General features: G+C 45.9%; 1 protein-coding gene across 1 annotated transcript; it reads left to right on the top strand.

Annotated features, from left to right (window-relative positions):
- Nucleotides 1-9,852: 9,852 nt before the first annotated feature.
- On the top strand, nt 9,853-11,445 carry FAM181A (family with sequence similarity 181 member A; the record flags this gene model as incomplete). Its single annotated transcript, XM_081999821.1, has 1 exon — nt 9,853-11,445. The coding sequence occupies exon 1, from the start codon at nt 10,576-10,578 to the stop codon at nt 11,443-11,445; it is 870 nt and encodes a 289-aa protein (XP_081855947.1). The 5' UTR covers nt 9,853-10,575.
- Nucleotides 11,446-17,430: the final 5,985 nt, after the last annotated feature.

The following is a 17,430-nucleotide window of genomic DNA, read 5'->3' as shown; positions in this document are numbered from 1 at the left end:
ATTTTTCAGCTTAATAATGGTCTTATATGGCATGACTTTGTCTAAGTCTTCTTAAAACTCATTTATACTTTGGCAACAAGTCCCACAGTTCAATGCATCATGTGGAAAATTCCTTCCTTATGGTTTCGACCTACCATATGATAATTCAATTTGTTACCCCTAATTCTTGCATTGGAGAAACACAAATTAACCTTGTCCTCTTCACCTTCTCCATGCCATTGGTGGTTTTATACAGTTATATAAGGTCCTCTCAGGTAGTTTTCTTTCCAAACTGAAAAGGCCTAATTTAGTCTTTCCTGAAAAAGAAACTGTTCCAAAACTCTGACCATCCTTGCTAACCTGTTCTATATCTTTTCTAAAGTTATTATAGCTCAGTGCTGTAATACTGTTTTCTATTCTATTTTATTGTGTTCTCTCATTCAGCAATTCCTTCTCTCTGACTTGCCTTTTGACTGTTGCAGGGCAGTAAGTAATGTTTTCAGAAACCTTATACCTTAATTTCAGTTACCCAAGATCTTTCTGGAGTGTTGCTATCTAGAGCCCGTCACCGCAGATGCATAAGTAGAGTTATTTTTTCCCTAAGTGCCTTACTTTGCACTTGTCAATACTGAATTTCATCTGGCACTTCACTGTCAGTTGGTATTATAAGCTCCTTCTGCAACAGTCAGCTTTAGCTTTGATTATTATGAATAATTTTGTATCATCTGCAAACTTTGCCAGCATTCAGTCATTTTGACATGCCACATACATAGATGGTGAAAAGCACTGATCCCAGTATGAGCCCTTGGGGTACTCCTCTGGTAAATCTGCCTCCAGCCCAGAGGAACTGTTGCTTTATTTATTCTGTTATTCATGCAACTACCTATCATCACATCACTCATCTTTGTTGCTTGGGGTGGAGGCTGGTGTAAGCTCTGCATTGGTAGCTCAGCAATTTCTGATTTGAGCTGTTTTAGCACACTTAGTTGAATGCCATCTTACCTTCATGGTTTGATCCAGGTCAGTTCATCCAAGGGAGTCTACTTTCCAGAGGTTGGCTGTGCTTCTCTGTGACCAAAGATGTTCCACCTCGCTGTCAAGGCTCCAGCTCTGGGGATAATGTAGGTGTAATGTCTTGTTTATCAGAAAATGTCAACCCTTTGCATCTTCCAGCAAAACTAATCCCTGAAAGAGGGGCCTTGTACACCTAAGTTAAGCTTTTAGACTGAGGGTGATTCCTCCACCAGCTCAGGCCTGCGGGTTCTTTCAGTATCCAAAATTTAAGTTGTTTCAGTTACAACTGGAGAACTGTTTTAAATATATTGCTTTGTAAACCTGGAGTGCTGGAATTGGTGTTCTGTTGAGAATGTAACACAGGGGAGTAATGTCCTGAGAACTATTGTCCAAAAAAGGGGGGAACTGACTGCTGCTGATCAAATGTTAATTTAGTAGAGTCCATCTGAGTAAGTCTGTGTTGACATCTGTAGAGTTGCACATAAATTTATTCTCATGTGTTCCCCTGAACTGGAATCCACAGCAACATACATATATGGTTATACCTCTTCTTGTAGGTGGGAAGGAGACTCCTAGCAGGACAACAAACTTTGTTTTGAGCCTTGCTTTTCCCATTTACTTTCAGCGCAGGCAGCTCTGTTGCCTCCAGATCTTTCGCTGATAAGCAGATGCAGAGCTTTGCTTCAGCCAGGCTGGCAAACTGGTGAGCCACTGGTCTCTTCTAGTTCACTTTGTGTCATCCCTCTGTGCTAGAACAAACAGCAATTGCTAAATAGGGGATTGCCAAAGCTGAGTCAAAGTATTGCTTGTACCACTCTCTGCTAACCTTGCAGCCTGGCTCCACAATATACTTCATGAAGACAATAATAAAATTTCCAAGTATTTTAGGTATAAAAACCTCCTCAGATATAAAAGCCTATTAGATTTCGTTGCTAAGGTGCAAATCACACTGCAAGTAATAGACATTTAAGCTAGTATTAGAAATAGCTACAAACACTTCTCACTCACCATGGGCCACTGATTATAGAATTTTGTGAGTGAAGCACTACTTGAAAGCATCATCTATCTGGATTAATTCTGTGGTCCCCATGATGGATCAGACCAGGCTCTCCAATACCACTGTCTGTCATGTGGAGCTCTGCACATGCCTGGCGGCTTGATGCACAGATCTAGCTTGTGCAACAGTGGCAGACTTTCCTATGTACCAGATCCACTGTGGGCAGAAAGAAAAGAAGACAAATGATAGATTAGGCTTCAGACTTGAAAAAATTAGTTCGGCCACCCAACTTGGACAATATATTCTTAATGCTATTTGTCATAAACAAATAAAATACTAATTTTATTTCTTTATTAGCATTCTTTCTGCAAAAGATGGTTGAAGAGACTGTGGTAGGGCCAATAAACATGCTTCTTTTTTTTGTTTTATTTCAGCATATTGGTCTCCTGTTCTATGAAGTTCTATAAAACTTAAAAAGTCCTTTACATTATGCAGGGGCACATACCAAACCCCACTGCTTTCCATCAACACCCATGTATAGGATCGCAGCGGACATAAACACTGTGATATCCCAGACAAGCAGAGTGCTAATCTGCTCCAAGTACTCAGCTCTTGTGTTTTTAACAGAAAACTTGTGGGGGAACCTAATTTGGCAACTATAGAAATCCATGCCCAGCTCAAATTTTCCTTCAGTAGGAGTAACAAACCCAGAACTGCTGTAGCAAACACCTGAGCTCCAGCAGAGACTGATTCTGAACACTAATGCTTTGCTTAATATTGGCTTTGTGATTTGTTCAATTTCTTCAGTGCAACATGTGCTGCAGATCCCATTTCCCTCTGAAACTCTTCCTGATGCTTTATGAATGCAAGATTGGTCCCAGAGCTGGACTTGAGCACCTGGAAGGTGCTGAGCATGCTCAGGTGCCATGGAATTGAAGGAGCTCTGAGGCTGCTCAGGCTTTTGCTCAGACATCTTTGAACCTTTTGCTTGTGCAAGGGACTCCTGAACACAGGACCCTCATTTGTTTGCCTGCAATGGCTTCTCCTACTGCATATTGTTTAAGAAGCAGTACTGTGTCAGGAGAACACCTCCCAAATGCACTCCAGCATCACGGTGTAAAGTGTGAGAAGAGTGGTGTAGTTCATCAGCTATTTCTAGCAGTCATTACAGGTTAGAAGGAACTTTTTTTTTGTTTGACAAGAAAGAACCATGTTATTTCTAACTTTGTTTCTCAACAGAGAGAAATTAAGTTAGTAGTTAGGGTTAGTTTTTATTCTCTATATCAATGTTATGTATGAAATACCTCAAACAAGTGTGGGTCTAAGGGCAATTTGTGCTGCACAAATACAGTCTGAGCCCGGACTGCAAAACCAGAGAAACACAGTATGTTACAGTCGTTGTGGCCCATCAGTGTGAGGAGAGGAAGGAGATCAAAGACACCCTTTCTGCTCAGACACTACCTTGCTCACCTTCCACAGGGATGGCGAAGGCGATTTAAACAAAGCCCAGTTTCTCTGAACTCCCCCTGAGCCGATGCACCCGCAGGTCCGCGGGTGATATTCACCTGCCAGTCAAATTGAAGCTGTTGCCTTGCTCCGCACTCCGTGTGGCGTTTTGGCAGCGCTGGCGGGCAGACGCCATGTTTAGAAGTGCAACAAGAGAGGCAGCAGAAGGAAATGGTAGGGGTATAACCACACACCGGTGCCTTGCTAGATATCTGCCCGCCCGCAGCCTGATGGCCAGACGGCCACGGGGGCCCAGCTCAAGGCACGCTGCCGGGGGCTGCCTGCACCTTGTCCCACCGCCGAGGGCTGCCCGGCTGCGGGTGCGGCCCGGCCGGGCTGCGAGGCAGCGGCATGCCCCTGGTAAGGAAATGCAGGTGCAGGAGTGGCGGGGGCGTGTTTTTGGCTGCACCCGAGCTGGGGAGCCTGGCACTGATTTCACTGCAGAAATACCCGCATGGAGAAGCCCCGTCCAAGACAGCGGAGCAGGGAAGAGGGCTGTGAGCCCAGCCAAAATGGGCAGGAGGAGCACTACCCTTCCGATGTGGCACAGCTCTTCTGTACTGTAGGCTCTAGATCCAGACTCATCCCCTATCCAGAGCTCACTGAAAATTTCTTTTTTTGCAGCTTTTAAGAGAAGGTCTTCAACTTTTCACAGGCTCATATTCATGTCTGTATTTTTTAATACTTTTTGCAGTGCTATTTCTCATCAACAGAAGCTCCCTGTAGCATTTGACACTGAAGTCGTTACTGATCTTGAAATACTTAATTACTCCAGCATTATGTAAAGAAACCTATATTTGGCCCTGCTACTGCTTCTCAGTGCATACCTGCTGTGCGGGGAGGCAGGTTTTAAACCTCCAGAAGGACCAAACCAAGGCCAGGCTCATTTTTAAACATTATCTGATTTACCAGAAAGAGAGTCAGTGAAAGGCAGGATGGGCTTTGATCATGCCTAATTATGGAGTGTAATGTTGGATACGTGGATACAATATTGCCATGGGTGTTTTTTTCTGCCCAGAAAAACAAAATTTTTTGTTAAAGAAACAGCTGTGTCCTGCCTGCAGCCTGCGGAAGAATGGCATTAGTCACGTGCAGTCCAACACGTAGCACAATTGTAAAGTTCGCTCTATGAGACTGACAGGAGCTATTCATATCGGCCCCCTCCACCATCTGCCTGAATGGCAGGCTGCGGGGTAGCAGCGGCCCCCCCTCGCTGCCTCCGCGCGGCCTCGGCACCGAGCGCCTGCTCAAAGTCTGTCCCCAAGTGCAGAAAATCGAGGGCTGAAAGCAAAGAGAGGATGTCACTCAGGTCAAAGCAGATTGTCAAGAGGGGAAAAAAAAAAAAAAAAAAAGAGGGCAGGGGAAAGACCCAACATCTGGAGAAGTGCCAGGCTGCTCTTCTCCTGGGAGCAGAGGTGTTGGCTCCAATGAGGACATGAGGAGGGAGAGCAAAGGGGATGACTGGACAGCATTGAGTCTGGGGAGAAATCCCATATTCTCCTTTCTTCTTCCCTCTCAGAGCTTAGAGGACTCAGCTCCAGGGCAGGAGCAGGCTGTGTGAGGGGTCAGTGCCAGGGTGAGACATCCCTGCTGCTGTCTGCAGTGCCTGCGTGCCGGGGTGTGGGAAGGGGTGCCAAGGGCTTTGGCTGCACCCCTGTGCACACACTGTCAGACATCCCTCAGGGGCTGGTGGCACGGACCACAGACCAGCAACCATGGTCGCCATTTGCCTCTCCCAGGTGTCCTTCTGGTCCTCAGACTGCTAGCTTGGCCCACATCAGTTTTTTCACAGATGAATTTCATCCTCAGAAATATTTACGAAGGTTACATAGAAGTTGCTCTCCCTTTCAAAATGAATCTGCAGGTCCTGGAATGGACAGGCTCACATCCCAGGCTAGGGCCAGGTTCTGAGTCTAGAGGGATCAATCCTGGGGCCCAGGAAGGTCAGATTGACTGGAGGAGGATTAAATTTCATCCTATGACCTGTTTTTCCTTCTCATTTCCAGATGGTGACCTCTTTCTGCATGGCAGAAATTCCTGCTATCGATGCCTGAGGTACATGGCCCAGCATTACTACAACCCTTTCCTCTCCCATTGCATTCACTCCTAAGGTCGCCCAGTTCTTGTCGTATAATGTTAAATAACATCTTCCATTTTTATGCTACCAGTACATCATTAACATCCTTCCGCTTCAGTCACTGTCAATGAGAAATCTAAAATCAGGACCCCTGAGGAAGAACTTTAGTGACCTTCATCCCAATACTTCTCCTCTCCAGGCCAATACTTCTGGTTTCACCATGAGCCATCATCACCTCCTCTGAGGCCCCTGGCTCTCATCAAAATCCTTGTCCTTACTTCAGAGGCTCTCTCTTTCCAAGTGCGAAGGCAGAGCAGAAACTTAGGGAACAGCAGGTGACTGAAAAGTTATCATGCAACTGAAATGTCTGCTTTTATCTGCCTTTACTGGACAAAGAAAAGGGATGATTCAAAGGTGGCCCATCTGGGAATTTTCCAGTTATTTTCTTATCATGTTTCAAAGCAGTTGGAAACTCATTTTCCCTTTGCTTAAAAGTGCACATTCACTACGCTCAACAAGGAGTCACAGGATTGTGCCCCAAATGGGGAAAAACAGTTGAAATTTTTCACAAAATAATGTCTTGTTTATTCCTCTCCAAATGACAAACAAGAAAAACCTCTAGGGAATTTCTAAAGAAAATCTTTTGGCCATTATTAAGAAGCCTTATTTTTTAAGTAAAATTCTGAAAGTTGGTGGTTTGTTTGTTTGTTTGTTTGTTTTAAATTAATGGAGATTTCCTAATTCTAATATCCATGGGGATGAGATGAGGATAACAGTGCTCACCATATAGACATGCACCTCAGACAAACAGATATTTACCCTAAATCAGGGAGGGCAAGAAGCCACTGAGAGCTGATTTCAGTCCAGACCTGCCCAGAAAGCGTACCATGCGATACGCGGAGTTACTATCCTCACAGTGGGGTGAGCCCTCTGATAACACTTATTTCTCAGGCTGGAGTGAAGAAAAAGCTCATTTTAGGGGAGGAAAAAGAATTTTGAGTAAATTAGTGTCAAAACAGTGACTTCTGTGTCATTGCTGTACCACTCAGCTGTTTACTGAGCTGCTCTTTGCTTTACAGACCATTAAAATAACAGCAGTGATTTGGGTGTTCATGCTATTGCAACTGCTCAGGGCACTTACAGTGGAGGGGTATTACCCCAGTTAATGGTGGGTGTTGCAGTTAGTGGGTCTGCTCACACAGTCCAGGCCAGCCTGACGCTGGAATACCTTTGCTGAATGGGCTCCTCAGCCTGGAAATAAGCTGTGGGAGGCTTTGGTGTAGAAGTGGCTGAAGATTGACATCACTTACAATGAGTGACACTTTAAAAATTCTTCCCAGGTATTTCTGTATAAGAAAATCTTCTCTCTCCTTTATTCAGTTTTGAAAGAAATATTGCATGTTTAGGAGGGGCCTCACTGCAACTTTGAAGCGAATGGATTTATTTTTGTGCTTTACTTAAAAAAAGGAGTTAGAAAAGTTCACATACCAAAAATTCCCAAGAAGACAGCTGTCAGGGGGTGACATGTCGGATATGAAGTGGCTCTCCAGCTGGTCCCTGTCTGCATGCTGGGAAGGCATGTGGAGACATTTTTTCAATTGCTGTACTAGTTTGACACGTTCACAGTGGAAAATGATGTATCATTCTTGAGCCTTTGGTTGGTGGACACTTCAAAGTGCATTGGATCCTTGGAGAGGAGTGCCCTATTGTTAATTGTTCCTTTCACATGTACATTGGGATGAACATGGCGAGAGCAGCGAGGAACAAAAGGACTCCAGTGGCCTCTTAGAGAAAACCCTGTGCCGCTCAACCTGAGTCTGACCTTGAAAGGGTGGGTTGCTCTGGTTTTTAAATCCTGCTCACTGGTTCATTCCCCTCTGGCTCCCTGCCGTTACTCAGCTGCAGGGGAATGGGATGCTGGAGCAGCGAGCGCAGTGGGGCACGGGGAGCCCCTCCACTGATGCCACATGGTGCCCTAGGAGCCACGTCCTGGGCAAGTGTCCTTCCAGGAAGGGATGGGCATGGCTGGAGTCTGGGAGCCCGAAGAGGGCTTCTGCAATGGGTCTGCTGGAGGGGTGCTGGGTTTCCCTTATCCTCCAGTAAGCAGGAGAGCCATATTGACACTCCTCAGTCTAACTGGCCCACTAGCTCTCAGTCTCAGACCACAGCCCAGGGGTCTTGAGCCCCTATGATTGGATATAGGGTCTCATCATATGTGGCATGAGTTTCCCAGGCCTCTGAGGCCACAGTTCATTAACATCTTGAGATAATCCTTTGCTTCCAGGCACCTGTCCCATGTTTCTCTGTCTCGCTCTCTCACCCCCTTGGGCAACCAGCTAGATCCATTAAGAGATTGCACTGTGCAATGTGGTGTCCAAGTTGGGTTCAAACACTCAAGCACAGGAGGCAGTTGGTTCCTACAAACAGAGATGTGATCCCTTGGTGTGCATCTCTTTCAGTGAGCTAGATAAAACCTCTCCCTGTAGCCTCAGCTGCACAGAAGGATCTGTGTTGGGTCACAGAGAGGCCAAGCTCTGGCTAGTGCAATCTGAAACAGATGCTCAAGTAGGTGACTGGAAATTACCCCCACCAAATGAGTCGAATGGAGAAGATTGTGCAGAGGTTTGCATGCTGGTGTGAGGCAGATGATGAAGGCTGCATGCGGGGCTAGCTGCCCCAGGTCCCCCAGGGAATGAACTGCTTCTGAAATAGAAACTGGAAGGAGAGAGGCACATCTGTGATGGCAAATCAGCCACTGTGTTACAGCCTGCCATGGTACCAAAGGCTCTGTAGCACCTTCCGCTGTAGGATGTCCTGGCCCTGAGGTCTCCCTAGACCTGAAACACCAGAGCCAGGGCACCAGCACATGTGGCTTGGGCCAGGCTGGGAGAAACGATGTGAATAGGGATGGCAGCACTGGACGCACCAGTACAGGGACACTGAATAGTTATTCCTGAGTTGGTACCAGGGATTGGTACTATATATATATACCTCAGTTGGTATTGAGCCTCTGCCCAGAGTTTGGTACAATGGCACAGTCTGCATCTTGTCCTCTGAGGAAAATGAGAGTAACAGAAACACAGTAAAATAACTGTAAAATGTAGCTGGTTTCAACCCTCAGTTCTCAGGCCTTCAATGCCTGAGAAGGAGTAAGGTAGATTTTACTTGTAAAATAGCTTGGACTTCAGTCCCTGCTTTCCCCAGGGCATGTGTATGTCTGGTCCAGAGCTGGCAGCACCTCCCTGACATTGGGTGCACATGTCCTGTGCCCCACTCCACTCCTCCCATCCCCAGGGTGCTGCGGGCTGGAGAACGAGGAGCGAAGCTGCTCCAGCCGTGGGGTGCAGAGAGTCCCGGTCTGGCACACAGGATGCCGCCAGCTCTGTGTTGTCGGTGTGTCCAGTGTGCACCGAGGGCAGCCCTTCTGCTCTCCTCTTCCTCCAGCTCTCCTGCTATTAAGTTATTGCCACCCCTTAGGGACAAGCCTTCGAGAAGGTGGAGGGCTCACATAACTCTGGATCAGTAAAGGAAGCAGCTCAATTAGCATTTCACACGCCTTTTCTTCCCTCTCTTCTTACCTTCCCTGCAGCGGGCATGCTTTCCCCTTAAAGGATTGTCCTGTTTCTGCTCCTTGCCAGCGTTGGCAGGGTGACAGTAGTCGAGTGTGCAAACTTGTGCTATTGTCCCCAGGCCAGGGGGAGTCATGGAGACCCACTAATATGACACAGGAAAATGTTTGCTGATGGCAATTCTATGGGCTTTGTCTAACTCTTTCTCCATCATGACGACTCGATTTAAGTCTCTAACTGTTTGACTACAGATGCAAGAGTACTATCCAACTCCATCCTTTTGTCCGGGTAGTTTGAATGGGTAATTCAGCTTTTGTGTAACTCAATTGAGGGGGCAAACATAAAGACAAGATTCTTGAGCGCTCAAGCTCCCTTTCCATGGATATCTGCACATCTCTTTAGAGATTTGTTCCTTTCCTACCTTTTTCTGACATCATCTTCCCCTTAAAAAAAAAAGGCTCTGATGGGGAACGGTTAGAAGAAGGCTAGCCGGGTCCCCCGTATTACATTGTCCTGTGCCAATGAAGCATGGTTAGTATCAGCCCTCAGACAGCTTCGGGGAGTGTGGAGAAAAGGGTGTCTAAAGTTTCCTAACTCATCCTCAGCATTTTCGCTTCGGATTGTGTCACTTTTAAAAAGAAAGGCCTTGGTATGGGTGAAGAGGATAGGGGAGAATGGTAGAAATCACGGGGAAGTGATTGTATTTATTAGATGTCTTTCTGTGGCTGTCCCCATGGCGACAATTTGTGATGGCAAAGAATGCGAGGAGGGGAGGCTGATGCCTGATTGGGATGCTTTGTATTTGGCAAAGTGGCTCCTGATTGGCCTGGGAGAGCCCCGAACTCGCCGGAGTCGATATTCATTCAGCTTGCTCAAGTGCTTGCTAAACTGCATCCAAACACTGGCGGGCCCCGGCTGCCTCCGCCGAGGTTGGCGGTGTGTAACCTGCCTAACGAGATTAGCGGGGAAGGGGCTCCTCTTCGCAGCGACGCCGCAGCCGCCAGCACCGGCGAGGAAAGGCACCGCGCGCCGGGTGAGTGTCTGTGCTTGCTTACAGGGGGGCGGGAGAGCGGCCACCCCAGCTTCTTTCCACCTAAGCGCTATCTAACAAGATTAGATGCTGGGCTGGCCGGCATTCGTGAGCCGGGCCCCGTGCCGGTGCGTGCCGGGGCAGCAGCGCGGGGTGGTGGGCTGCGGGCGCGTGGCAGCTCCACCGGGAGTTTGCCGGCACAGAGGTGAGCTGGCGGACAGCTTGCTTGCGTGGCTGAGAAGTTTGACATGTCCCCCCACCCAGCCTCCATTTGCTTGGTGCTATTTGAACCGAGGCCTCCCGTATTTAAGTCTGCCCGTCCTGTTTCGCAGGTTTGCCAAGGTTTGTCCGAAGGTGGATTATAAACTTTTCATGGGCAGCTCTGCACGGCGCATCCAGTGAGATGGCATCAGACAGCGAGGTAAAAACCCTACTGAATTTCGTCAACCTGGCCTCCAGCGACATCAAAGCGGCTCTGGATAAATCAGCTCCTTGTCGCCGGTCGGTTGACCACAGAAAATACTTGCAGAAGCAACTCAAGCGGTTTTCTCAGAAGTACTCACGGATCCCACGTTGCCACCCCAGCAAACCCCCGGAGTGCGGTTGGCGCAGGGGGGCAGAGGACCGGGGCCGCGGACCCCAGCCCGAGGCACCCGACCCCAGCCCCCACGGCGGGGCTGCCACCGAGAAGGTGCTGCGGGCAGCCGAGGCGGAGGAGAGCCTCACTGGGGACCGGGTTTTGCAGGAGCAAAACCCTGAGGCCACCAGGCCGGACCAGGTGCCCATGAGGAAGCGACAGCTCCCTGCTTCCTTCTGGGAAGAGCCACGGCCGGCCCAGAGCCTGCCAGCCAGGGCCTTCCCCACCGGCCCCGAGGGGCTCCCGGCCCCCAGAGACCCTCCTCCCTACGAGGGGAAGAAAAGCAAACGGAGCTCAGACACTGCCGGCCCGGAGAGCCCCCCTGAGTCTGCCCCCCACACTGGGGACAAGGACTCCGCTGGGGTCCTCTCGGGCCGGGTGGGTTCCTGGACCTGCTGCCCCTTCCCCTGCCCCGGGCCGGGGGTGTACCAGCCCCCAGGCGCGCTGCCCCCGTCGCCCTTCCCGGGGCTGGGGCTGTGGAGGAAGAGCGTGGCTGCGCTGCCGGCGGAGGTGCCGCACTTCTGCAAGGAGGCTGACAGCACAGGGCAGAAACTCTACAGGCCCGTGGTTTTGAAACCCATCCCCACCAAACCTGCCGTCCCCCCACCGATTTTCAATGTTTTTGGCTATCTTTAGCTGGGGCGGGTATCAGAGTCGCACTGAACATGACAGCTCCTGAGAGTGAGCTGAGACGCCTGGTCGGGCACCAGGCCTGAGCTGCCGGCAGCGCGGAGCAGCGGGGGGAAGGAGGCCGGCGATCGCACCCCCTTCCTCGTGGGCAGGCTGGAGCTAATTAGTGACTGTTGGGAAGCTACTCGGGCTCTGCTCTCCTCTTGGTATACGGGTGTAAATCGGGAACAAGCCTTACGAAGCCAGTGGCAAGAGGCATGAGGCAAACCAGGCTCTTTCATCGACGGGCATTGTCTAAGCCGCGGCGAGCAGGGCTGTGGGCCATTCATAGCCGCACTTGTAACACCTAGGAGACCTCCTCCATGTGGGAACATCTTTCCGGGGTTGCCCTGCGGCAGCAGCAGTAAAATGAAATGAATTAAACCCATTCAAAGAGTTTTTTGTACTTTAAAATAATTCCAGAGAAGTCAAGATATTCAGGTCACTTCCTTTTGCGTGCAAGAGACTGGAAGGACAGTATTTAATGTAGAAACCACACTTGTGAATTGATTTAAGCTCTTCTTGTATGTAAATACTGAGAGAATTAAAAGAAAAAAATAAGGGAAGAAAGGAGGTAATTTTATTTTGGTGATTCTGCAAATGCAGTCTGTTTATTTTTGCCCCTCTGGGTAGACACGGCTTTGATTTACAACTGGTGGGTAGATATGAGGGCTGAAATCTCTGCCCATTCAGAAGGATGTAAATCAAAAATAATTCCTCTGGGGTTGGGAAATTAGCCAGTGTTACATTGGTGCAAAGAGAAGCAGGATGAATTTCCACATCAGGAATTCTTCTGCATCAACAGAACAAATGAGAAATTGTACCATTAGTTGAATACAAAACCGTAAAATAGATAGAAGAAAAAAAGTGTATAGAATAGCCTGCCTTGATCTCTGGCTCACAGACATCTTTATTTTTTCCTGATTTTAAGATGGTATCACAAGACCTGGCTGTGAATGATTTGCCTGGTATTTTCCCAATTCTTTTAACAAATTGGCATTAGAAAAGTGAATAGGGGATTTTTTAAAGTCTGATTTCTCCTAAACCCATCGAGAAAGTGGTGCTAAGGGACAGAACATGAGATCTGACTGGTCTAATACTGCAGACCTATGTAGCTATTCAGTTATTCCTGAGTAAACCACTGAGGTGAAGTGTATTGTGGGGGGGGAAGGACCAGAGAATGGACATCTGTGGTCTTCCAGGGCCTGAACCTGCTCTTGCTGAAGCTAATGGGAACTTCTGCCCAGGATTCAATAAAAAGTGCCTTGGCTGGCTTGGTCTCTGGCTAGTGTAGCTCCCTATGACTCTTGGTATCTCCCTGAGGGGAAAAACAGGCAACAATTTTTTTGAGCGCATTGCAGTCATGAAAAGATTATCACCTTAAGCAAATGTAGAGTATCATTTTGGATCTTCTGATGGGGCTTGGTGTTATATAACTAGGTTGAAACTTTCGTTAGGATATGAACTAATCTCAGACTAAAAATAGCTCGTTCTTTCCCCAAACCTCACAGTATAGCCCACCAATGTTTACTTTTATGGAAACAATGGCTGTAATGTGTTATTCCAGCAGGACAAAAGTAGAAGCGGAGATGGCTTTCATTGCTTTGTCCCTGCTACCAGCACTTAATATATGTATCAAGCCTGTATAAACTACTCCTATAGGAGAGCGAGCAGGAAATGGCTCCAGTAGCACATGCCTGCAACTACATGCAAGGTGAAAGGGTTAAAGACATCAGATTAGCTCTTGATCCAGAAGCGAAGATATGAATATACTTAGATATCTTTACCTTTTTGTCTTTTTGGAAGAAAAATCCATGAGGAGGCTCTAAAAGAAACCAGAAGCAGCACCCCCCATTTAAGTTAATGGAGGAGAACTATTCTTTTAATTTGCAGAACTGTAGGCAAGAAATTTTTTACATGGAAATAGGGATGTTTTCTCCCACCAATAGTTCTGTGTCACTGTTGTAATCCAGATTAATCCAGATGCTGAGCTCTGTCTCAGTGCTGTCAATGCAGAGCAGCTTCCTTGGCATTGGTCTGGATTTCCATCTGCAGTGATTGCTGTGGACAAGTGTTCCTGCTTGAGTTCACAAGGAAAATTTGAAAGTGCTGCATATCACACCAGGATATGAATTTCTGTCAAAACTAAAATACTTGCCAAAGTGGATAACCTCTGTAGAATTCTGTTTCTGAAGAAACACAGAAAAAAGAGAGTGCTAAAATCAAGTTTCTACCTTTTGGATATTAAATTCTTTGTTTTCATTTTCTTCTTTTAAACTGTTTCTTGTTAGAATGTATGTTGCTCTACATTTAGAATAGCACGTTTTACAGTTACAATGAAGGATTGAACCAGACTGCTCCACATGACCTCTGACACAAAGATACTTATGGACTTATCCTCCGATTTAAACTGATGTTACTTTTTAAAATCCTTAAAATCCTTTGTGACATGGAACATGTGTCCCCTCCCCTCCCAAGGCAGGCGGTGGCCCTTGCTGGGCTCTGAATTGGAGCAGCAATGAAGTTAAACACAGATGAATAGAAGGCAATTGTTAAGTATATTCAAAATCACCAAATGGGGATATGTGAGACTTTCCGAAATGTTTGCAAAGAATAACAACTCTGTCTCCCTTCTAGCAATACTTACTGTTCTCTCACCCCTGAGATTAACATCAAAATTATTAATTGTCCAAGTTTGAATTGATTCAGACTTTTCCTGGCTATTTTTGTGTTGGATTGTTCAACATTGTTATTCAGGACAGCTGATAGCCCTTCAGAATCTACTCGTTTATTCATACTTTGTTTGAAAGATAGAAACATAACATTTGAGAGCTGCTATTTACTACAACAATGCAAATTTAAACTGTTAAAACCAAAATAGTGTTTATAAATAATGGGAAGGGAGAGGTAAATGAAAAAGCTTTTATACAAAATGAAATAGAAAATCAAAAAAGTGCACAAGAATGTCAAGTGAATTGCACGTTGCAGTAAAAAAAAAGTCGTCATGAAATATTCCTAGTACATTTCACATGAAGTCATCATCTCTGAAGGAGTCTATCTATCACACTCAGTAAAAACAAGTCACTTTAGCTTGCACTAGAACTACAGATCTGCTTACAAAGTCTGGTTTGTTTGGGTTTTGGGGTATTTGTCTTTTCACAGTAACTTCTAGATAGATGCATTAAATACACACTGAATTTGTGCAGATTCAGTATTGTGCACAAAACATTGTGTCAATGACTGGAGTGGAGGTAGCGGGCTCCATTTCAGTGCAAATAAATGTAAACCAAGTGTGTGAAGATTTGCTGTAAGGATCAAGCAGAAAGGACTTAATAACATTGTAATTACCAGATTCCCGCTCTAACACACTCTTCTCTCCTCGGTTTCTGTGCAGTGTGCCCTTATCCTTCCCTCAGTTGTGGTACGTTCCCATCAGACCAGTACTCTCCAGCTCAGCGACTCTACTGCTTAGGACAGACAGTTGGCAGCAACCAGGACATGGGTCTCCAGATATATATTCCATATTTGCTCCACTCAAACCCCGTTTCAAATTTCTCCAAGGACATAAAAGAAATTACAACACATGAGATTTGTGCATACATAACAATGGTGGTGAGGGGAAGTTGCCAGTTTGGGACAGCTTATGAAATCTCACTGCTGTGGTTATACATGCAGTTCGTGATTGTGAATCCTTCGATCAGCCAGCAGTCTCCAGGGCTGTCATTGCACACCAAACAAACGCTTAAGTAAATGGTCTCCACCAGGCCATGTCTGTATCTATGGCCCTCTGTGACTCTGTTACACTCATTTAATTTCAAGGAAATTTCTTCTCATTTATATCAATGTGAGTAAGACCCAGACCTTCACTGCTCAGCCCCATGAAGTGAGAGATGCACGAAGTCCACAGGTGATTTTCTATCCCGCAAGCTATTGCTTATCAATACAGGGCCTTCATTGGCAAAACTGATCTAAAGATTTCCTGTTCCCCATCCCTTTCCCTCCACACGGTATTTTTCCAACTTGAAGCAATTCCCTGTTCACACTGCAAGAGACAAGGCGGTAGATCCTAAACTGGTAGTAATGGAAGTCACTGGACAGAATTTCAGCAGTGGAGGAATCTCAACTGACTTTCCAAAGCTTTGCAAGAAGATCACTGTTCAGTGTGAATTGAAACTCTGTTAGTTTTTCAACTTCTTTTGCATTTGGGAAGGGGACAGCTATGAACAGAGCACCCATAGCTGTAACCAGTTCTTCTTCTGCTCACACCCTGTCCCACAAGTGCTGAACACATTTCGCACAAAACCAGCACAGAACCTGAACTTCTGTGCCCAGACAGATTTGTATGTGTGCAACACACTTTTAGTCCTGTGTTAAGGCATAAAACTTCACACAAATAAAACTCAGTGTAATGCATTTTCCCTACTTACATTTATATCTAATTCCATGGGTGGTATGCAGGCCAACAAAAAAACCCAGATCTGTCAGGTCTCTGGTGGGGAATCCAAACAAACCATGATGCACAGCTCCTTTGTCATCTAAGGTAAGAATGAGTGTGCTTCTAGCATAAGATCTGCAAGGACATAGTTCCAAATTTAGGCTTTTCCATCCTTACTTAGATGCCTAGTCATCAATCAGACACTCATCAAATCGGTGGTTCAGCAAGTGACACCTGTCAACTGAACTGCAGTCACTGCCAATAACTGTTCATGGACTCCTCGGCCTCCCCAGCTGTGAGGGAATGTGACTTGCTAAAAACTTCAATAAAAGAATTTCACGGACAATTATAGCAGTTCAGCTGATAGATGGTAACTTGTTAAGCTGCCATAAATCAGTTGTGGATCTGAGCTGTAAATAGGTGACCTAATTTTCAAAGAAACTGAGATAATAAGTTTCATCAATGTCAAAGGGAGCTAATAGATACTTCAAACTTCCAAAGTCAGGAAATTCAGGGCTAAATTCCAAGACTTTTATTCTGCCTCAGGAGTATCTGACACCAAATGTGGTCCCATTGGCTTAAGTGGAACTACACCTGGCACAAGGAACTTGGCATTGTTTAGGCACCTGAATAAGGATTTGGAAGCCTAATTCTGGGTATTTGTTTTCATAAATCTCAAAGTTTGACTTTCATAATTTTGAAAGAATCTCTCTTTTCTTCCAGTGATAGTATTGTTATAGCCACAGAGGTCCAAGGAGGTAAGAGAGCCTGGGTTTTGTAGGAACAAGATCTAGCAGAGCAACAGATAAAGTTGGTTCAGTAGTGTTGCCCCTCCCTATGTACCTCACTTCTCTCCTCGACATCACTTGCTGTTCACGCTTGTCTTTATTCTGTTCTGACACCAGCTTCATGAGAGTAAAGCTACTGGTTACAGTGCAGCTACTACTAATTTACACCAAAAAAAAAAAAAAAAAAAAAAAGACCTCAGAGTTGCTTTCAAATCCCCAATCTAGGAAATTCTCTCAAGTAGAATTTCACCTACTTCTTATGGCAAATGTAATACAATGTGAACTATATTTACTATGTGCAAATACAATTCTTACATCATTTTTAAATAAACCTTCCCTTGAATTTTAAAGGAATCAGCATTTCTGGATTTTAGTCTATTAAAAAGTTCTGAGCTTTGAAGGTTCAGAAATCAAGTACTCAATAAGAAAGTTTGAAAAAATGAAAGCAGAAGTGTTAGCAAGATGGTGTTGAGTCACCAGAAATTAGTAACTAGCACAATTAGCAGAAATCCAAAAAATAGAATAGAAACTAAAATAAAAATCTCAGTCAGTGAAGGAAATGTGATTGTTTTCCCAAATATGTTGACTCTTGACAATTTCTGAATTGTGATCACAGCAAGGATGCTAAGCTCCACCACAACCTCAGGATACCTCTGAATTCCTCACTGATACTTGCTTCAGCACTCTTCATTTTTCAGTGTTGGCTTTCATTCCTTGTTCTTTGCAGAC

This window comes from Phaethon aethereus, assembly GCF_964289735.1.
Source record: "Phaethon aethereus genome assembly, chromosome: 5".
In the NCBI taxonomy this organism is placed as follows: domain Eukaryota; kingdom Metazoa; phylum Chordata; class Aves; order Phaethontiformes; family Phaethontidae; genus Phaethon; species Phaethon aethereus.
Note: the sequence above shows the minus strand (reverse complement) of the source record. Positions and strands in the feature narration are given on the sequence as shown.